The 23,073-nt window shown below is 36.3% G+C and overlaps 1 protein-coding gene across 13 annotated transcripts in view; it reads right to left on the bottom strand.

Annotated features, from left to right (window-relative positions):
- CEP128 (centrosomal protein 128) overlaps positions 1-23,073 on the bottom strand; it is a 187,257-nt gene that overhangs the window by 9,183 nt on the left and 155,001 nt on the right. For 9 of the 13 annotated variants that reach the window (XM_060687362.2, XM_087873293.1, XM_087873286.1 and 6 more), the window contains 3 exons: positions 17,091-17,168; positions 12,658-12,771; positions 10,465-10,567 (listed from right to left, as the gene is read on the bottom strand). In XM_060687362.2, coding sequence (XP_060543345.2) covers positions 10,465-10,567; positions 12,658-12,771; positions 17,091-17,168 — 295 coding nt within the window. Of the gene's footprint in view, positions 1-10,135; positions 10,568-12,657; positions 12,772-17,090; positions 17,169-23,073 lie in introns of those variants that run through there. The other 4 variants (XM_087873309.1, XM_060687365.2, XM_087873326.1 and 1 more) reach the window with 1 other exon arrangement.

Raw genomic sequence — 23,073 nt, 5'->3', positions numbered from 1 at the left:
TGTAAGATTTCTGTTTTCAGAGGTGACAGAAATGATAACCTGAGACACTGTAGGAGAAGAGTGATGTTAGCCAATGGTAGCACCTTTGCAGACTAATATATTAAAAAGGATAAGATCTTATGAACTACAGTTAATCTAAAACTGCTACCAAATTATCATTGATTTGAGTGGGCCTTGAGATTATTGTGGTATCCAACTCTGGACTGCTAGACTGCTGCTAAACATTTTTAAGTACTCACTTTTGATTTGATTTTTATTAATGATTGGGATTTTATTGATGCACTACTAAATACACTGTTGCTTAATCACATCTCTGTTTATGGTATTTGAAATCCTTAATTATTGCAAAAGTCAGAAAAGGGGATTTTACCGTATTTAGTATGTTAACAGGTAATTATTCTTTTTGTATAAAGCTTTATCAATCAAGAATTTCTGGTAGTTTACAATCAACTGAAATATCAATTTAATATTTGCCCAATTAATTAGATGTAATTAGACAATTACATCTGCATAAGTTTTAGCATAGTAGTTTCCAAGCAATTAATATTTTTTCTTCCAAGTGTTTTCCAGCAAGTGTGGAGTCTACATTTTTTTTTTATTAATGAAAGGTTGATCTATTAGTTGTGACAGGAATTGACTGACCACCTTGTCATCCAAGCTTGACACTGCGGGCTATTAATAGAAAGATGTTTTGTAGAAATTGAAATCACCACTCTAAATCTCTACCCTGATGTGCTGAAATGATATTTGAGATCCTACAGCAGTATCATGTTGAAGAGAATATTGTTGTCCAGGAGAGATCCTTTTATATTGATAGGCTTGATAGACTTATGTTTTAGTTTTAGAAAAAAAAATTCTCTGTGGAAATTGCTTGTACCGTATAAAAGGGTAACAGTTTTACAATTTAAAGAGAATCTGTTGATAGTAATTTTCACATCAAACTTTCCAAAGGATGGGCATGAGAATACCCATGGACAACATGATTGCTCCAGATTGGCAGGCTGATAAGAGTTACTGGGAATCTATTTCAAAGAGGTACCATAATAAAACAAAATGTCCTATAGGAAATCAAGCTGCATCTGTTTACTGGCTCATACATAGCTTTGAAAACCCGTTCAAAGGAAAGGTATTATTATGGGGTTGGCATTCCCTAAAGGTTTTTCCCTTACTCTTCAAATTTACCAAATTTTGCATCATATTAGACAAATTAACAAATCAATTTCCATCCTCTTGATCCCTGGCCAAATACAAACAGCTATAGGATATGGGCTTCACCTCCCTATGGAACTGAGGTTGCCTACAAAGTAACTAACTTAATTTAGGCTTTCTTAATGAGGCATAAATTACTACAGATGGAAAGATAATAACTCTGAAGAGCAGGAGTCCCACCTCAGTTATAATTGAACATTGGCCACCTCATGCTTTTTAATATACAGAAGCGGGTATAGAAAGAAACTGTCTATATGTAGTCAGGTCAATTGTAGAATGAAAACCAACTGAATTATACACGGCAAACAAGTAAGTTACCTATCTACCTTGCATTTCTGCAGTTTTTACAGCTATCATCCATAAATCCTGATGAACACAGTCAATGGAGCACTAACCAATTCTGGCTTCCCAGTGCTTTTCTGTTATATATGTATAGCTATAACCATTTGGTTTTACTATGTCCTTTGGAAAACATGTACTGCCACCATATTTGCTGCATAAAGTTAAAACAGTTTTTAAACCCAGATTAACTAAGATTTAAATCTGCTACAGGACTTGGAAATGTGGATATGTAATGAACAAAACAGTTTCCAAACATAGGTTCAATGAATTTACCTACTCTTAGAGCAATCCATTTTCCTTTTCTAAAAGCAGAATAAAAAATAAACTTGAAAAAGTGAAAAGGAATTTTAGTTTCAAAAATACATTTAAAACATCCACCAATTCTTACAATATTGTTCTCAATAAGGGAAAATATTTGAAGATAGTTATTCAATTCAATAAGGGACACGGTGGCTCAGTGGCTAAGGCACTGAGCTTGTTGATCAAAAGGTCGGCAGTTCAGCGGTTCAAATCCCTAGTGCTAGGGATGAGCTCCCGTTACTTGTCCCAGCTTCTGCCAACCTAGCAGTTCGAAAGCATGTAAAAATGCAAGTAGAAAAATAGGGACCACCTTTGGTGGGAAGGTAACAACGTTCTCTGCGCCTTTGACGTTTAGTCATGCTGGTCACATGACCACGGACATGTCTTTGGACAGCGCTGGCTCTTTGGCTTTGAAATGGAGATGATGACCGCCCCCTAGAGTTGGGAATGACTAGCACATATGTGCGAGGGGAACCTTTACCTTTACGTTATTCAATTCAATAAGAGCTAGCAAAATGGCCAGTTCATAATAACCTTAGAAGAATTTGTAGTAAGTGATCAGCATAGTTATTGATAGAGCTTCAAGGCATTGTCATGCACTTATATGATGCTATCATTTTGCTAAGCAGCAATAAAGTATGAAAAAGTCAAGATGTCCTTGTAACCACTTTCCTAGTTGGTTAGGTATTTGAACTCTAGAACTAATTGGGTAACCAGATATGTCACTACTCAGGTGTAAATCCACTGAATTGATTGACTAAGCATAGGATTATAAATCTGGAGGGAATAATTCTGAAGAGAAAAAATATACTGAAAGGAATTATCTTCTATAAAACAGCCTGGGTAAAGAATGCTTCTCATAACCTGTTTACACTGGCTGTAAAATATTGCAATTTTATCTCCCATATAATAAAACATGGATTGAATTATGTATGTGAAACAGTCATGGATTTTTATGACTATTGCTTGGTAATCTATGAAGTCTTAGCCACCTGATAATAATAATACTGAAAAGGATGTCCATTAAGGAGATAATGTCCAGCTCCTGCAAGTACACGGACAGTACTGACTACTGAAAAGAGACTGTGTTCAAATCAAAAGGAAACAAATCGAACTAGAAAAATTGAGTGGTTTGGTACATTACTGGTACTTCAACAATTTAATAATCTGAGAATACTCACGGAAAGAGAAGCCTCAATTTTTTCCCCCTATAAAAGAGCTATATCAACCAAGATTCTCCCTAATTCAACATTCAAAAGGTAGTGTACCCACTAGAGATGTATTACATCTAAAAAAAGCTTATACTTTTACCAATATTTATTAACCCTAATTATTTCTCAACCCATATAAATGAAATTTAATAAATTAAGAATCCATAGTCTTCTACTAGTGATACACACATACTAAATTTCCTCTTTTTTCTTTTTTCTTTTTAAAAAAAGAAAGCCTTTTGTTAAAGAAGAAATGGAAGGTTACTCTCTATATTTTGACTGATAATATTAAAAGCTTTCAGTGTTTTTTTCAGTGCACCACCTCATCTTCTCCATTCTATCATAATATTGGAGTAGGTAGCCAATAACCATTACAGCCCCAGTTCATCCTTATAATTCTAAGCAAGAGTACTAAGTAATGCACCTCCTGGGTTTCAGTCATATTACTACTGCTAGTAATTAGCTATTTTATACATTATCTGGAGACTGACTTTAACTGAGACATTACACTAGCACAGGGGTGAAATCCGGCAGGTTCTGAAGAACCGGTAGCAGAAATTTTGAGTAGTTTGGAGAACTGGCAAATACCACCTCTGGCTGGTCCCAAAGTGAGGTGGGAATGGAGATTTTGCAATATCCTTCTCCCAGAGTGGGGTGGGAATGGAGACTTTTCAGTGTCCTTCCCCTGCCATGCCCACCACACCACGCCCATCAACCACACCACACCACACCATAGAACCGGTAGCAAAAAAATGTGGATTTCACCACTGCACTAGCACCAAGAAACAAAACTGTTTCTAAATCAATTGTATGTCTACTTATATTATGTATACTTGTTACTGTACATATATGTTGAATAGATGCTATACCTGTTGTTGTTAGAGCAACTGATGAGCCTGCTTAAAAAAAATATTCAACAGTGAAGTTTAAAAGCCCCACCTGCTAATCTACCTTACATATTAGTATGTACCTTTCAATAAGGGAATTGTGTTGGAGAGAAGCTGTTCATTTATGTATGTTGGGAATTACCCAAGCTTGGCCTTATGAGGGAGACAACAAATCAAAGTATGAGGAAGGGCAAAGCACATGTGAGGATCAGGGTTTTTTTCCTGCCTTGTGCTTGTCAATTTTTAGCAATAGTAGCCCAGTCAGATGGCAATTCAAAACTGAGTCTGACCAATCTTGAAAAGCTAACCAGGATCAGACATGGCTAGTACATGATTGGGAGACTCATCAGGAAACCCCCAAATGGTTAGTCTCTATGTTTGAGTAGGAACCTGGTAAGTGCTTTAAAGCATTGCAGATGGGTGCTAAATTCGTATTGTAGAGTTGAGGCATATTATGTTAAATATCAGAACTTAAGCCAGTTCCCTACCAAAATGAATGTCCTAATTAACCTCCTCTCCTCTCCATTCTCTATTTACCATAAATAATTTGAAAATTGCCTATTATTGTAATGGAAAGTCAATAATTCAACAGCATTGTGAAGAAAGGCGACTAAACATTGCACATTATCAGCAGATAGGAAATAAAATGTAGATTTATGAATAGTAGCATCCGGATGGAATACTAAATCCTGTTTATGTTTCCACTAATACAAGAACCAGAAGGAGAATGATAAAATCAAAAAGAAATATACTTACAACATATTAAAAGGAAATCCTCTTAATGTAGTACAATATTAACCTTTAGAACCCGTTGCTTTAGCTAATGAATGTGTATGGTAAAAGAAACAGGTTAGGGGAAAGAAGGGTTACCTGTGGCTAAAGGCTACCTGGGCTGTTACAGCATAAAACAGGACATCTGAAAGCTATCAAATGATGCTTCTGGTTAACAGTTCAGAATAATGGTTCCTTTGCCTGAATTTTTAGAACTTATTTTCAAGTAATTAGTAGGCATGCTCACATTCTTTGAAAAAGGGACAAAGTCTTCTGCTCATATTATAAAGGGGTTTTCCGCGGCCAGATTCCTATTCAAGTGTATGCTACAGTATGGCCATTGGAGTCCCAATTTGGAGAGATTGGTACACAAATATCATATAATGGGTGTACAAAAAGCATTTCCCACTCTATGGTTATTCATAATAACCATAGCATATTCCAGCTGTCAGTTCCATGGTTGGCTTGACTGAGAAAAAATTGGGTTGCTCAAGCAGCTAATTCACTGGCTTACAAACTCTATCGCAGTGCATCTGTCCTGTTTAGCAAGCTGCCTTATACAGTACTACTTGGATCAAGCTTCTTATGATGTACTTTGACTATGTCTCCAGAGGTTTAAACAATATTTTTCTTTTCTTGCTCATCCTGTACTTGGGACTTTTGGCACGACTGAATGATCTATTCCCCTGTTTATTCATAAAATAATACAATGGAGGTTCTTTTTAGTAGCAAGGGACAACATGCCTTTTTAAAAAAAGCTAGATTTGACCATCTTTTCTCCCCTACCCCCAGCTTCTTGCAGTAGAGTAGATTTGGCACACAACTGTTGTAGAACCGTCAGCATAAAGACATAAATGTTAGCTTTTCAATTTAATTTATTAAATATAATTTTAATTTGGGTATTTGGAAACTTTCTAGGATTTTCCGAATAGATTGTGTGAAATGATGGATAAGGTTCTATGGGATATAACTGTAAGCCACAGGAAAGACTTTAGTCGGACACAGTCTCTCAGTTCATACAGATGAGCAATCAAGGCCAACAACCACAGCCCATCTTCTGTATGGATCCACGTCCTCTAGAACAGGGCTGTCAAATTCCCAGCCCGCGGGCCGGATGTGTCATGTGCTGGCCATGCCCATGCCCAGTTTAGCAAAGGGGGAAAAAAGTCCTGATACATCACGTGATGATGCTGTGATGCTGTGAGTTTGACACCCCTGCTCTAGAACATACTTCAACATAGCAGGAAATGATTACTGAGATGATGTATACAAAATGCTCTGAACATTCTGTATAATTAATGCTTACATTAGTAGTAATTTATATTAGAGAGCCAGGATCTATTTAGTTTTGGTCCAGTGGTTAAGGCATTAGGCTAGAAATGTGAGTTCTGGTCCCATATGTTTGCTCCCATATCAAGTTACTTGTAAAAATAACAAGGCAGGATTTAAAATAATAAAATAAAATAAATAAAAAATGTGCTCTGAATACGCAGCATAACTTGAACGCTGTGAGCCCAGTTGCTGCTACTTTGCTTTACAAAGATTTTGAAGGTCTCAGATTCAGGTTGTGAAGGTCTTGGGTTATAACTACCTTTATACACAGTAGAGTTAAGTCTTGGAATAAAATGGCTTCTGAGAAAAGGTATGTCAATTCACTGAAAAGATAAAAACTGTACAAACAGGAAAGAAATATGTTTACAACAATAATGCAAAGCTTCTGCAGATGCTAATCAGTTTGTAATCTAAAACTAAAGGAAAGTCCAGTGGTCATTATAAATAGTTCCTTAAGATCAACGCCTCGATAAGAGGCAGTGGCTCATTCTTTTTCCTTTTGGCAGACTTTGTTAAGTGGCAGCTGAAAATAAATCTGCCTCTGTAAATTAAGTCTCTGATGAGCACCTTCTTGTCTAAATTATACTGTCAGATAAACTTCTTTTCTACAAAATGATTTAGTCAGGCTAGCTCCCATAATAATGTTTTAAATAGACAGGTATGAATATAAAATATACCCAGTAGTAAGTATAAAGATTAAATTCTGGCATACAAAGATACACAAGAAGCAAAGACGCAATACTGTGGGCCAGGGGATCTATTTAGTTTTCATTGTGCTGTCAGCAGAGCTATGGATCTGAGCAAAGACTCAGATTAAACCTCTCTCCCTCCCTCCCTCTCGCTATATAGATTTTATATAGTAAAATCATCACAAAAGAAAATTGACAAAAGAATTTCAGGCATCTTCTAATCCTCCAACTCCAACTCCAACTCCAACTCCTCCATATTCTACGTCTAGCAAAGTCTATGATCACAGTTCGATAGTGAAAGCAAGAGTCTTACATTCTTTGTCCTTTATTATTATAATGTTAACAATAGTTTGGCATTAAAAAAATAATACCATATAAGCAAGATGCAGAATTTTAGAAATATTTCCAGATGTTAAATGTCTATGGAGATTCTCAGTCATTCAGGCCATGGTTGTCACGAAGGCGATTTTTCAAAAGGCAACTGGACTTTCTTTTGTTTCTCCTTGAAGATATTTCGCTTTGTGTCTAAGAAGCTTCTTCAGTTCTGACTGAATGGTGGAGAACATTCAGTGGAGTGGACATTTTCCACCATTCAGTCAGAACGAAAGAAGCTTCTTGGATGAGAAGCAAAACGTCTTCAAGGAAAAACAAAGAAAGTCTAGTTGCCTTTTGAAAAAGCACCTTTGGGTTTCTAGATGTTAAGAAAAAGATGTGAAGTCATATTCAGCATTAATAATTCAAGTAGATGGAAGTTTCTGTTTTAAAAAACAAAATATGTTTTGTACATATGTCATGAAATATATCTGACATTAGATTCTTGCATGTATTTGTTATGCTATAAGGAAAAATTATGCAGAATGATTGGTTGTTGAAAAAGAAATCCTACATTAAAATAGAGACCATCAAATAAATGCCATGTTCAATTTAGAGATTAATTCTCAGCAAGTCATTCAAAACAAGTTTCATTCCTTGCATTCACTCTCATTGCGCATTAATAGTGCAGTGATGTCCAGTGCATAGAGGTCTTCCAATGGAATTTCTGGTGTTGCCCTTTTAAGTGTAGCACTATGTAGTATTCTTGTGTTTATTTTATTTATTTGAATGGTTATAAAGGTATAAAAGTGGTTCATGATATAATACGATATTGCAAGTAAGTAGAAAGCACTGCTGGCAATTAATCAGCACTTCTAAATTCTTTTTAACAGGTTTTTCAAGTGTTGTAAAAGCTGAAAATTGTAAACCATGACATATTCGGCCTTTAGAGACCTGCTTTCAAACAAAATCTGTGTAGTGCAGCAGAAGAGGAATAGATGTCATTAACTGCTTGGATTGCCAAGGAGTTACACAGTCCTTTTTCATCTCTGCTAGCAAGAACTGTGTGGTGGCCAAATAATTCATTGAAATGTAGGAAACTACCTTATGCCATGTAATTCAGTGTAATATACATTGACTGGCATCATCTTTATGGGGTTTCTTTGAGAATCTGGGGATTGCATCTGGCCCTTCATGAAAAGCATATGATTTGTTGCTAAACTTATGACTATTATTGAGCTACGGCTTCACTGTTAGCAATGGAGCAGAGAAATTGATCTGTGGACCAGAAAATCTGGAGACTCAGTCATTTAATTTTGTGTTAATTAGATGTATCCCTTTGACAAGATTTCTCACTCAAAGAATTACTACTAATTTTATTGCTGAAACATTAATTAATAACAGAAGACGATTACTGTAATAAACTCATTTATTTTTTGGAATTGGGGGGATGGGACTTAATAAACAGAAATAAAACCATGCGCATGCAAACTGCACATTTCTGTTTGGTTCACTATCTCTACGCTAGCATTCTCTCTCTCACTTAATATGAAAACAAATACAATCCTGTATAAGCAATATGCTCTTTATGTTCTTGTAACATAGGTAGGCAAAGGATATGTGAGAACATTTTGCTTTTCATAGTCTCTCTGGCTTCTTATGTTTACATTAAATCCCAAGGGTAAACCTCATGAGAATATTCCTCCCATGGGGTTTTCTCATTGCTACACTCACTTCCTAAATGGATTGCTTACCCTTAAGAAATTGTTGTTTTTTCTCTTTCTTCAGGAAAAAAAAAACGAAGTATTCATTTCTCCAGTTTCTCTGTCCAAAAATTTGGTGGAAAAAAGGAGATCGGTGCCAGTTTCTTTTGCATTGTCCCACACTACTGGATTCCATCCCTTTTGCCATATATTTCTTCCAGAAGAGTTGGATGTTGCTACCATGGGATGATGGGAAGGCACTGTTGTTAAACGATTCAGTCTCTGTGTTATTACTCATGTTGTATGACATGGTCTAGATTTGCTTTGATTAACAGAGTCAGATTTTGGAGATTATCTGATTTGTTTTGCTAAAGCAAAAAAGATGATCCAATTGGCCTCAACAAAGGATCCTTGGTGACTTTGAATCATTTTGAAACTGTGCTGCAGGACAAAAGCTCACTTCAATCCTCCTCGAGCATTTCCCAAAGCTTCAAGACTGGGCAGTTTTGGATTACTTGTAATTTACCCTGTAAGTGTGAACCATCAAACCTGGAATACTTTGGCAGGTGCCAGGAGGCTTTAAATTGGTTAGCTTCAGAATATGTGATGGAAATGCCTGCATTATGCAAAGGAATCACTCAGTCTGGAAGATTTTTTAGAAGCATAAAGAATGTGCCACTCAGCAACTTTCTCCCAATTGCTTGCCAAAACTGGGAACCTCCTACACTGCTCATCCATCTTTTGCAAGTGGTCAGAATGAGGATCCAGACTGAGCAGCTTTAGTACACACCCTCTGAGACGGCCTGCAGCATTCACTGTAGCTGCCCAACCAGGCCATCTTGGACACACAATGCCACAGCTGCCCAGTCTGAAACGCTCATCCTTCTCCTACAAAATTTGAAGAAACCTCCTCTCAGAGTTCTTTTGTAGTGAAGTGCTCCAAACCCAAGCAAAGTCTGGTAATCACTTCACTTCACCTCTTCTGAAAGACCACCTTCCATGGTCTTTCAGAAATAAGACCATGTTACTCCTGAAGTAGTTTTGAGGGGGTGCCTAGAACGTAATAACAATTCGATGTTATTTTATTTAAAAGTAGCCAACATCAGACAGAAGCTAGATTTTTATACTAAACAATACTCCTGATAGAGAAATATGGATTTAATTAATTGCATGACAAGGTAGGCAAAGATTAAACGGCACAGATTAGAGCTGAAGAAGCTTCTTAAATGAGAAGCGAAATGTCTTCAAAGAAAAACCAGAAAGTCCACTTGCCTTTTGATAAGGACAGTTGGCAAGACTATTTTTTTTAAAATTCTCTTATAGAAGTATACTATCTATTTTGTTCAAATGGAAATAAATCAAGATGGTAGCCCTGGATATACAAATAAAATGTAAGTTTATTTTCTAGACGAATGTTTTAGACAATACATCCAAGGTGAAAAAAAACATGATTTGTGTTAAATGCAAGGATACTAAGATAGTTTCCAATGACTTCTTTCTTTCAATTATGATTGAGACATGTCTGCATACTTTAATTGCTGAAAAACCTCGATGCATTTGTGGAACTTGAATTATATTCTCATTGCGATAACCAAAGAAAGGAAGGAATTCAGTGCACCAAAGAAAAAGCTTTTGGTTTCCCAAAACAAATTACTGGTCATTTCACTGAAAAGTTTACAAGGATTCTTAATGAAATCTCAATTCTTACATTCAGACTTAGAAAGCAAGGAGCTGGTCATAAAACTAGTGCTGCTTTGCCAGTTGGAAGGTAGACTCTGGATAGCAGAAACATCAGTATTGGTCTTCTTATCCTGTGAGAGAGAAGAATTTTTTTTCATGTGAAAAAGATTGATGTTGATTATATTTCATTTTACTTTTTGTGATTCAAAATAACCGCAAGCCAGGTTATATAACTACGACAGTACTATTTTAAACTGGTAAAATCCGGTTTCAGTGCTCAGAATGTAAATCTAGTAGTTACCATTACATATAATTTCCATCCAGATTGCGTGTCTTTGTCAACAACATTTAGAATTCTGGGAAAGGTCATCTTCTGTACTTGCTGCTGGGAGCTCTGTCCCTTCTTGCTAAAATGCACATAAACAGGAATTGGCCTCTCTGTTGTTCCCACGCAAAGTCCTTAAACTTGCAAAGTGGCATCCCGTGAATTATCTGCTTTGTTGCAGCACGAAATAAGCATTTCCAAATAAATAAATAAATAGATTCAATGGATTTATTTCAGACCAGAAAGAAAACAAAAACGTTTAAGAGCTAAATGCTTGACACCCTATTAATACTGTCTCCATGCTAACAGCTTAATCTGATCTTCCACCTTTGATAATTTAAAAGCTCCCAGTGTATTATCCTAAAAATAGATAATAGGCTTTTGACTTTTTTCCACTAACAGAGAAGGACTTGGCAAACATGGGGAAAAAAAATATTGTATGTGTGTCTAAATGAGGTAGTGGTGTAGTCTCTAACGATGGGCAAGACTTGACCCTGACCCTGACCTAGTATGGAGCCAGACTTTCTGAGCTTTCTTAGTTCCTTCACTGTTCAGATGTAAATGAAATCCCCTTGCTGAATTCCTCCAACATAGTGGGACTTTAATTGAGAAGAAAATAAGAGCATTTATAAGTAGAGCATAACAAATAGAGAACTTATTTTTTCCCTATAACTTTTATTGTTTTATCAATGTATAAAATACAAAGAAAACTAAAAATAGGAAATTAATGGAAGAAAAAAAGAAAGCGGGGAAAGAAAATATGAGGTACAAGGGAAGAAAGAAAAAGGTGTTGACTTCAGACTCTTTTTAGCACAGTATAAGATAACAACTTTACAATCTCAACTTTTTACTTTTACACAGTAGTATAAAACTAGCCATTTCTATAACAACAAATCTGTCTAATCAGTAAAACCAAAGTCAACATTTAATTGTTTTTTCGTCACAAGCACAAAATCCAGAAGTGATGTCCAAATAAAAAACATAAATATATTCTCCTCTTTGAACAGAACAATCAATTTAAACATTACTGCTTTATCTTCTTTGCTGTTGAAATAATATGCATTTCTATTTCTATGTAATAATCTTTATAAACTATCACCATTTAGGTTAACAAAATTCACTGTATTCTTTCAGATCCTTTAACTTTAAAGAAAAAAATATTTTTTCATCCATTTTAAAACAGTGTTTTTTAAAAAACATTTCTAAAATTAAAACATTCTAATACATCATTTTTAAACTTCCTCTTAGCATACATACTTTAAAGTTCACTTTTAGACCAATCAAATTCCAACTAACTCCAATTAACTCATTAAATTTAGATCACATACAGATTATTCTGTATAAATATGAAGCTGATAGACAATAGATTTACCTCTCTATGTATCTTAGTGCTGCCTGAAACAGTATTTTCCCACTTTAGGAGCTGACATAAGTCATAACCCTTATGTTCCATCAGCCTATATTCACTATGAGAGAGAAAGAGAAGGGCGGGGGGGGGAGGAAACTTCCAATACAGAGGTTGAAAGTTCTGAATACCACACATTAGGGCCAATGTGACAATGATTACAAACATGGCTGAGAATTATTGTGCTCTAACTTTTTAAAGACTTTGCTCTGGCCTTCTCGTAGTCCTTCTATTCTTCCAATGACTAATAGTTCCACTATGCCCCAACTATTAACTTACTAAATTACCAGTGGAGACAGAACATTGACATTTTGGAAATCTTTGGTCTGACCTTGAAATGCAAATTGACATCCTTTTAGCCAATTCTTAAAATTGGCATGTTGCTTCTGTGATTATGCACTATCCAGAATCCCAGCAATTAGAGCTATTTTTTTTGAATTAACTGCATAGAAAGACAGAGAAGATAAACTTTGAAGAGAAAACAAACTTACTTGGAAGCTTTCAAGTTTGTGTTTTAAATCTTCCAGATGCTGCTGTAATGAGCCCACGAGTTCCTTGTATTTATTGTACCTTTTTTCGATAATTTCTTTCTGAATTTGAGAATTCTGAAATCAGAAAATTTTCAAGTGAGTGAAATAATTATCTCACGAATAGAGAGGGCTGAGAGAGAGTGACTGACTCAACGTCACCCAATCAACTTTGTTATTATTAATTAATTTATTATTAAATTTATATTGCCGCCTATTCGCCCATGGCGACTCAAAGGTGCTTTACAGAATATAAAAAACCACATTTAAAAAAAATAAAACTAGTTAAAAATCAAATAAGTTAATATAGTAATAAAATCATAATAAAATCACTCCCCATCCTCCGTCCCCTGTCCCGGCAACAGCAAATCACAAAACCATTTTTTAAAAAAAATTTGATTTATATGCCGCCCTTCTCCGGAGACTCAGGGCGGCTTACAATGTGCTCAGCAATAGCCTTCATTCTTTTGTATATTTATACAAAGTCAGCTTATTGCCCCCACAACTGGGTCCTCAATTTACCTACCTTAGAAAGGATGGAAGGCTGAGTCAACCTTGAGCCTTGGCAAGATTCGAACCTGCAGTAATTGCAGGCAGCTGGTCTTAATAACCAGCTTAATAACAGGGTGCCTTAGACCACTGTACTACCAAGGCTCTTAATGGGCTCCATCCCACTCTGGGTTCCCCAGGCCCGCTGGCAAAACCAGTTCTTCAGCGCCTTTCATACCTAAGGCGGACTAGCACTCATGGTCTTCTGGTTTCTAGCCTAGTGCCTTAACCACTGGACCAAACTGGCTGTATAATGTTTGATGATCTTTGCTAGATTTCATTACTGTTTTGGGAAGGGAAGTTCTAAGTTATCAACTTTAAATAACATATTCAAATGCTTAATATTGGCAGATATTATATGGAATATATCTCTGAAGAAATATATTTCAATAAAAGGTTTGTAGTTTTAGTAAGAACTACTTGAAAAGACCTCTCTGACTGGTATAATTTCCATCAGAAACCTCTCTTGGTGCTGGCTAGGTTCCCTGTCCTATCTATTAAAAAAAATTAAAATTAAAAATCCATACAAAGCTGGATTGCTTCAGCCTCTGGGCTATTTATTTGCAATAATGGCTGTGATACTTACAAAAGTTTTAGCTAGGCTCACTGCCCTACCTATTTGAAACAAAATTAAAATTAAAAAATCCATATAAAATTGGTTTGTTGCAGTCCCTGATGTATTTGCAATAATGGTATGATACTCACAAAGGTTTTAGCAGAGTAGTAGAAAGCATCCTATCAGGTTAGTGTAAATCTGCTAAATGGATGCCTTATGATTAACAGAGTCCGCACACTGCCATCTTTTGAGCATATCCAGCCTGGCTTCCCAAAATGCCATCTCTACATTCAGTCACTCCAAATTGCTTGTGTATAGTACTAAAGAACAATGCCAAGATTGAGGAGGACAAACTAGGATGGATTTGGAAATGACCATTTCTGCACTGGACAGATTACAGGTCCCAAGATACATTGCCAGTTCATGTTTTTCCTTGATAGTTGAGCTATGGAGGGGTAATCCAGTCTTAGCAGGAAGGTAAGTTTTTATCTGCAGTTCCATTCCAGGTTTCTATGAATGTCAGTTGTGTTTTGCTACTGAAGATCAGTCCAAATCTCAATGGCTTACTAAAAAGAAAATATTCTGCATCCTGTCAGGGATGTCTCTTTTTTTGGGAGAAATGGTAATAGTATAGGAGAAAGAGAACAGAATGACCAGAATGGTTAACTGGGACAACATGGTGGGATTTGGGGATGTTCTGGTCAGTAGTGGTAATAGAAGCAGAGCTGAATACTTGATAGAGTTCAGTGGGAGACCCAGTTCTCGCAGATGCCATATTGGGTCTGGATGGGAAGATTGAAAGATTAACTGTGGTTGTTGGGGGGGGGAGTTCAGTGGGGTGTTTGAGACATATGGTGGCTGTTGAATGGCTAAGTCAAAAACAACCAGAATGTAAGTAATTTATATAGGGTTAGTGATGCAGAGAGATAGTAAGAATACTTTGGGGCAATGGTGGGATTCAAAATTTTTTACTACCGGTTCTGTGGGCATGGCTTGGTGGGCACGGTGTGGCTTGGTGGGCGTGGCTTGGTGGGCGTAGCAGGGGAAGGATACTGTAAAATCTCCATTCCCTCCCCACTCCAGGGGAAAGTTACTGCAAAATGCCCATTTCCTCCCGATCAGCTGGGACTCGGGAGGCAGAGAATAGATGGGGGCAGGGTCAGTCAGAGGTAGTATTTCCGAACTACTCAAAATTTCTGCTACCGGTTCTCCAGAACTGGTCAGAACCTGCTAAATACCACCTCTGCTTTGGGGTATATGTAAACAATAGGGTTGAAGAATAAAAGGGGTAATGGAAGCATTATGGTGGTGAGCAACAAATATGATGGGTGACAGACAACTCTAGGGAAATGGACATTGTAGATCTGAGGCCAATCCCCACTTCCAGCTTCCTGGCTTTGTCTCAGGAGCCATATGGCTGGGCCTCTAGGAGTTTTGTGCGCTAGCTACTACTTTTGAATACTGGATATTGTAGCCGTGTAATACATTTATTTTCATCCATGACTTGACCATGACAGAGTGGACTTGGCTTAGCAAGACCTAGATAGGTCAGCTAGTGAGTGCCTTCATTTCAAAATGTGCCCATCCATATTTCATGAATGTATGTGGCTAGAGAAGGTGAAGAGGAATGGTAATTGCCATCCAGGAGGCTTTGCAGGTCACCAAGGACATTATTTCACACATAACAGGATATCAGGGCTTATTTCTGAGGCTGGGCTCCTGGACACGTTTGCCCTCATTTGTGCACAGTAAATTCACAATCTTAGAATCCTCTGGGACTCACAGTTCTGCTGGAAGAGCAGTTAAAGAATGTGACCAAAACAGTATTTTCCATAGTTTTATCCTGTATTAAAATCTTTCTGGATAGGGAGAATGCTGCTTGTCATTCATGTCTGTGTTGGTTCATATTTGGGCTATTGCAATTAATTCTATATGGGAATAAACTTGAAGACTGTTGGAAAATTGCATCTAATCCAAAATGTGGTAACCCTGAGTAGTAATAGACTCAACTCAATATTGTTACATCACTATTTAAGGAACAACAGGGTTGTTACTGAGCCGTGGTGGTGCAATGGTTAGAATGCAGTACTGCGTGCTACTTCTGCTGCCTGCCGGCTGCCTGCAGTTTGACAGTTTGAGTCTCACCAGCTCAAGGTTGACTCAGCCTTCCCTCCTTCCGAGGTCGGTAAAATGAGGACCCAGATTGTTGCGGGCAATATGCTGACTCTGTAAACTGCATAGAGAAGGCTGTAAAGCACTGTGAAGCGGTATATAAATCTAAATGCTATTGCTACTAAAACTCCAGGTGCAATTGAACTTTACACATATCTTCTCTGGAACAGCACAGAGCCTTGAATTAAGGGCAATTAACAATTCTTACAATTTTAGAAAGCAATTAAGACCTGACTCTTCTGAAGAACCTTTGAAAAAGGTTAGGATAATTAAACAGCTCCTGATGCCAGTGTCAGAAGATGAAAAAGAGTATCAAGTATATTATGGGTGTGGTTTTTTTGGATGGGAAGTGTTCTTATTCATATTATATTTCAGTCTAGATTACATAAAAGGCAGAGTATAAACCATGCAGAGTTGTTTTAGATGAGAATAAACTTTAATAAATAAATATGTACATTCAGATATACAGTACTTAGTCTGCATTTTAAATACCTGACATGATTATAATCCTGTCATGTAATGCCGGTTTTACTCAGCCTAATGAACAAATGATGATATTCCAACTGCTTTCTTATTGAATTTGCTGGCAGTTACGAGACTACAAGACCTCCAAAGTGTCTTCATGTGGGAAGTAAGGCTTGAGGAGTTTATCTCAGTAAATATATCTTATATTTATTACGTCTCACATTATATCTTAATAAATCAAACAAAAATTGTCACTTTTCAAATAGTTTTTCACATAGCTAAATGATATCAAGTTTTAAAAAGTACTAAAATATTTTAAATATATAAAAAACTGGGATAGAGAAAGAAATATTTTCAGATTTAAAATTCATTAAATTTTAAAAACACCATATTGTTACGAGGCATTACAATGTGGTATCAAAATCAAGATGGAAGGACTCTCCTTGAGAAATATCTTTTTGAGCAGGTAAAGAAATGTTAAAGAACGAATTTGCTGCAGAACAAATCTATTCAGCTTCACGCTAATATGTGAACCTCAAATATAGGGCTATAATATACTTGTCTTTTAGATGTCATGCCTTAAATATATTTTTCCCTATTGTATAGAATGCTGTTAAATGTTTTACAAATGAAAGAGATCACAAAATATTCTTACCGCCAAATCTCCACAATCTTCAGAAACATTCAGTTTTTCAGGAGCAGATTCCAGATGTTCTAAGGCCAACTGAGTACTCTGAAAAACATGGAAATATTCAGAAGGCCTGTATGCATGATGGGCCTGCACGTGTGATATTACCATTAACATTCATAAGATGGTAGAACAATAAATAGTTTCAGAAAAGTTAAGAGTAGAACAGCAAGATGGTCAGCATATAAATTTAATAAATAAATAAATGAAGTAATTGCATAATTAGACTAAAGCTGAGCATGAAGAGGCTGGGTTTGGACATCTTTCCTCAGTGCGAAAACTGCATGCTTCACACTAATTTAGAGGCACAATACTTGAACACTTTGATATACTTTATGATTAAAATGATATTTGACAGTCTAGAAACATTCATAAGAGCCCTTCACTTATTATAAATAGGGATCAATTACTCTTATTTGTTTATAAATACAAATGAACACAAATACAACACAGACCAGAATACAAAAGCTTTTTGTTTTCTGTTCTTTATGTGTAGTACATTTATTTTCCTTGATACATCCTGCAATGTAACTCAACTGAAGAGGTCACTCGCACTACTTATGTCATGACTCCCATGAACTACTGAATGTGCTGCACAATTTTAAACCACTGGAGACTGGGACTCTAGAGGAGACATACCCAGGTTCAGGTCATTACAAGGCAGAGAATCCTTCATTTGAGGACATAGGAGAGAAGAAAGTTCCACCAAACCTAGATAACATGGGCAATTGTAGATTCAAGCTTAAAGATGCTACACACTATTAAAGAATCAGGTCTTTGTGGGTCAAACAATGTTTTTCCCAAAGAGAAATTCCTTCTGAACATAATCCCCAAATCTCTTATTTTATAAAATCTCAGTTCAGAACAGCCATGCTGGAAGCAAGGTCTATAGATTGTAACTTTAATGTAGCTGTGGCACTTTTTATTGTATTGAGAATTTGACCTTGTATTAGATTTTGTCTTTACTCCATAAATTCATATTTGATGTTCCTGGATTCCCAAATGGGCAGAAAAAATGATCAAGGTAAAGACAGAACACTCAAGTTGCTGGATGAAACTTTGGAACCTGGTAATTTTTTTGAGGCATGTCTGTCAGTCTAGTTTGCTCATTGACCATTTCCAATGTCTCTATAAAACTCCCAATGTCAGCATATAAAAGAGCTAAGTGCAAAGAGAACAACTGACAAGAGGTTTGAAACACAAAAAATTTAAAGGCTTGGGCCTCTCAAACTGAGTGTAAATAAACACTCCAGCATAATTGACATGTTCTGTATATTTGATTTAAAATACTGTGATCATTTTTACAAAAAATATGAAACTCATTATGCTAAAGAGGATTCTTTAGATTCATAATTCTGAAAAGTGGAGTCAGTGATAATAATTATAAGTCTGGCAGTAAATATACAGGTGAATTTCTTTGAAGAACCTACAGTGATTCATTGAAATTGGTCTAAGTATTAGCAGGTCACTTCACTCCATTCCAGAAACCCACTCCAAACAAAAATACTTATGCCACTATCAAATTAACTTCCATGCACATAAAACGATGGAAAACAACATTAGCTTTAAAAGAATCTGAATGTTCAGAGGAAAATTGTTATATCTTGCTATATCATTTACTACTCTCAAAAGGCTTTTGCTTGTTTTCAGTGTGTTTTTAGTGTGAGCATCAAAAGCAATCTTAAAAAAGGATCACTACAGAATTCTTTCTTCTGCTGTAGGTAGCATAATGTGCTTTCTAGCGAAACAACTGTTAAAGTTTGTACTAACATATTTAAGCTTCATACTTGGATCTTTACACTATTAGCATAAGAAGAATTAATTAAGAAAACTGAATTAATTCATATTCTCTATAAAATTCAGGTATTTCATCATATACTTATTAAAATTATACCTTGCAAAATACCCTTAGCTGTGTGTGTAAAAATATTCAAGAAAAGCTCTCTTAGAGGACACTTCTACACCTTAGGGGGTTTTTTTGTGAACAAAAAAAAAGAAGAAGAAGAAGAAGAAGAAAGAAAGAAAATTGCTTGGAGGTGTCTATCAATGTCTGTTCCTCATTAAATTGCTCACTTCTGCATCTTTCCCACAAAGAAGCTGCACTCATTTACATTGTATGCTTCATTTATAGTGGCCTTATGTTCATCAAAGTCTTGATTTTCCACCCCATTAATTTCTGATGAGATGTATGGTTTGCTACTTCTTCCCAGAGTCATTTGTGGCCCTGGTCTTTGTAAGGGCTGGAAAAGGTTGAGCGATATCTGAAAGAGACAGCAGATTCTCAGCAGGTCTTCCTCTGCAGCCTTCAGCCACAGAAAAGTTAACGGTGTAAAACAGAACAAGGGGCTCAAATGCTCAGCAGTCACCTTAAAGAAACAATATGTTCCAGAAACATTCTGCCACATGAAAGAAACTGCAGAGCACATGATTTCCAAACAACATTCCCACTAAAATTAAATGTGTTTCTTTTACCTTCATCACATACAGACACCGATGATAAGTAAAGAAATGCATTAAAATTTGAATTTCACTGATATTTTATTTGCTCGTTTAATACTACTGCGTCTGAGTGCTGATTTATGTTTATTCTACACTAATGGAGCAAAAGATATACATGAGCTTATCTACACAATTCACAATTTTCCAAGTTGTCAAAAGCATGGAGTATAGTGTACAATTTAGGATTTTCTTTTTCATGTGTCTGAAATTTTAAATGTGCTTCCAAAGGACAAAGTCTGTTTGTTTCATTGCAGTCCAAACAACTGAAGGCTTGTTTCAGGCTTGTTACAACAGTGCCAACAGCTAAGTACCAGCATTATGATCTGTGTGGAAAATAGCTGCCAGGTTAATATTCACTTCACTCAAAAAGCATGTGAAAAACTTAAGTATGATTCATGAGCCTGGTTGCAGGAGTAGATTTTGTGTTCTCATTATGGCAGGCAAGAACACATCAGCTACACTACAATAGTTTTGCTGGCTATGAAGATGGGTAAGAGTGGTGGTGAAAGGACAGGCAAATAAAAGCATAAAAGCCAAGAAAAAAAGGGGGGGGACCTTATTTCAGCTGACCTGTAGAAAAAAGCAATAATTTACTGACACATTCAATAATCTCCTAAATTAGATTTGAGTACCATATTAACGATGGCATTTTTCTCTATTAAAAGAGAGAGGTTTAATCATGCAGAACAAAATGTTAAAAAGATTGGTGAGAGCACCTGACACAGTGAGTGATTAAGTACTGCTAATTATTGCCCAGAAACTGAAAATGATGTGCCATAATGCATACAGTACAACTAATCCAGAAGAGAACAAACATACCTATCTGCTTGTTATTTAACAGGGAGCAAAGGGCAATGATGAAACCGATAAGGGTCAGATAATTCCAGTTGGACCAACAGAAGCAGCATTTTTTTTTTTTTTTAATTTTTGATTTATATGCCGCCCTTCTCCGGAGACTCAGGGCGGCTTACAGTGCGTTAAGCAATAGCCTTCATACTTTTGTATATTTATACAAAGTCAGCTTATTGCCCCCACAAACTGGGTCCTCATTTAACCTACCTTTAGAAAGGATGGAAGGCTGAGTCAACCTTGAGCCTTGGAGAGATTCGAACCAGCAGTAAATTGCAGGCAGCTGTGTTAATAACAGGGTGCTTTACTTAAAAGTGCATGCTTCCATGATACAGTGACTGCTATTAATCTCATTTTACTAATATAAAAGTTTATTTACACACTAAGAGGTGTTTTATCTTCTCAAAGAGAATGATAAAACATGGTGCTTATTTTCCATGACTTTATATAAAGCCCTGGTTATTTAAAGGGCATATGAACAGTTAATCCTTTTTATATTGATGCATATGCAACAATAGGCAGCCCTAGGTTGTCCCGGAGAACCGATTAGTTAATTAATTAATTAATTAATTAATTAATTAATTAATTAATTAACAGATTAAGAAGACATTATTATTTTATTTTTAGACTTGAAGCTACAAACTCAAATCCAGACTACAGTAACAAAGAGATTGCACCTTCTCCAGCAAAGGTTTCTTACCTCCAATGCTGGGTAAGAAAAAGTTGTTTACAGGTAATAATGATGCTCTGAGTGATACATGTGTATCAAGCGATATAGATTCTACATCTACAGAATGCTGAAGTCCTATTGGGAGTTTTTTAGTTCAGGATGACAAATACGGCTCTAACTTTGCACACTTTGATAATACTCCTACTCTCTCCTTAGTTTCTCTTCGACTAAAGAAACAGTTCAGGAACTAGGATAACAAACCAAGCAGGAAACTGAGGATGGGAAAGGGAGCTGATTTGGATCATGCAAAGATCCACAGCTCGTTCATCATCATGGTGTGTACCACATATATGGGTAAGTAGAAAGTATACCTGAGAATAGTAGGCAGATGTTCTGTCAAGACAACATTACACTATTAAAGATAGTATCTTCTTCTGCCTGAAAATCTTACCTATAATGCCATATAAATATCCAGGGACAGAATCAAGTTGTTAATCAACAGATAGACTGGCAAGGTAGAGACAGCTTGCATAGAAAGCCTATGGAGGGTACCTGCTTTTGAGAGAGAGGCAATAAGGACTTAATTCAATTGGATTAAGCAAAAAATGAATAACTCTTCCTCTAGCCTTCTTAATACATAAATACATGCATGAGTTGCAAAATGAGTTTGTGCAACACAGAATATCAAATTTATGTGGGCATTTCAAGAATGAGTGCTGTTCCTAAGGCGGAGTGCGTGTGAGTGTGTAAAAACAAGTATATAGGAACTAAAATGGAATTCAGAAATGCTCTTTGAAAGGAAGATAAGACCAAATCATAAAAACATCTTTTCTAGATAAAATTTTAGATATGGAGGACATATCAGAAGATATATGATTGACACGATATATGCCAAACCTACTTAGGAAGCCTAACAGATTCACAGCAATCCACCATATCCAGAAAGGAGCTATCTATAATGTTTCCAATTTATTGCAATATGTCTCAATGATGATGACAATGCATTAAAGAAATGGTAAAGGTAGAGTGCCATTCCAATTCAAGTTGTGAACACAATCTGTCCAATAAGGAACTGGAAGACCCCTATCAAAAGATATAAAGTACTTGCAAGTTTTACCAGTCCATGCCAAGGGAAAAAAACAACAACAAATTACCAGAATACCTACCCTGGAGGACAGCACTTAAGTGCTGGCATATGGCACTCCTGCCACGGAAGTCAAAAGAAATGGAAGAACTGTGACATGCTTTGTATTTTATAATAGGAAACAGAGAGGCAGATGCTGAATAGGAATGCTATCTCATTACATCCCATTTGCTCGCCACTTATCTTATTGAACTATGCACTAGAATTTTCTTTCACCTTGCTAATTTAGTGCTGGATGCTTATTGTTTTCTTGAAATTTGTGCAACATCATGGGTATCATAGACTGGCTTCTTCAATGAATCCCTTGCCAATTTCCCATGAATCCAAGTAGGAAGTAACACTGGAGTTCAGGTTTCTGACTGAAGAAATGGAAAGACTTATCAATGAGAAAAGGAGACTGTAGAGCAAGAATGCATACGAAGCAGGCATATGAGGCAGCTGCTTTACATGAGCTTTGTGGGAAGTACACCTACTTGACCTCCAAAGAAAAAGAAGAAAAAAAACATCAAAGGTTTCTCAGAAGCTCTGATTCCAATAACTAATCCTTCTGGACTGATTGCACGTCTATGTTAATAACCGCTTTGGTATCAGCCTGTGGGGTTGTATATGATGCCAGAACTATGTAGCAAATTGGAACTCCAGAGGCAGATAAAAGAAGCCAGAAAATGTATAACAAACTTTTTGGAATACAAAGGAATATGATGTGAACTGATCTTGAAAATGGTAATGAAACAGTTCCTCAAATGATAAAGATACATCGAGACAAAAAGAGAGAAGGATGTTAATAA

This window comes from Pantherophis guttatus, chromosome 1 (genome assembly GCF_059756535.1).
Source record: "Pantherophis guttatus breed Tessera chromosome 1, ASM5975653v1, whole genome shotgun sequence".
NCBI lineage: Eukaryota > Metazoa > Chordata > Lepidosauria > Squamata > Colubridae > Pantherophis > Pantherophis guttatus.
Note: the sequence above shows the minus strand (reverse complement) of the source record. Positions and strands in the feature narration are given on the sequence as shown.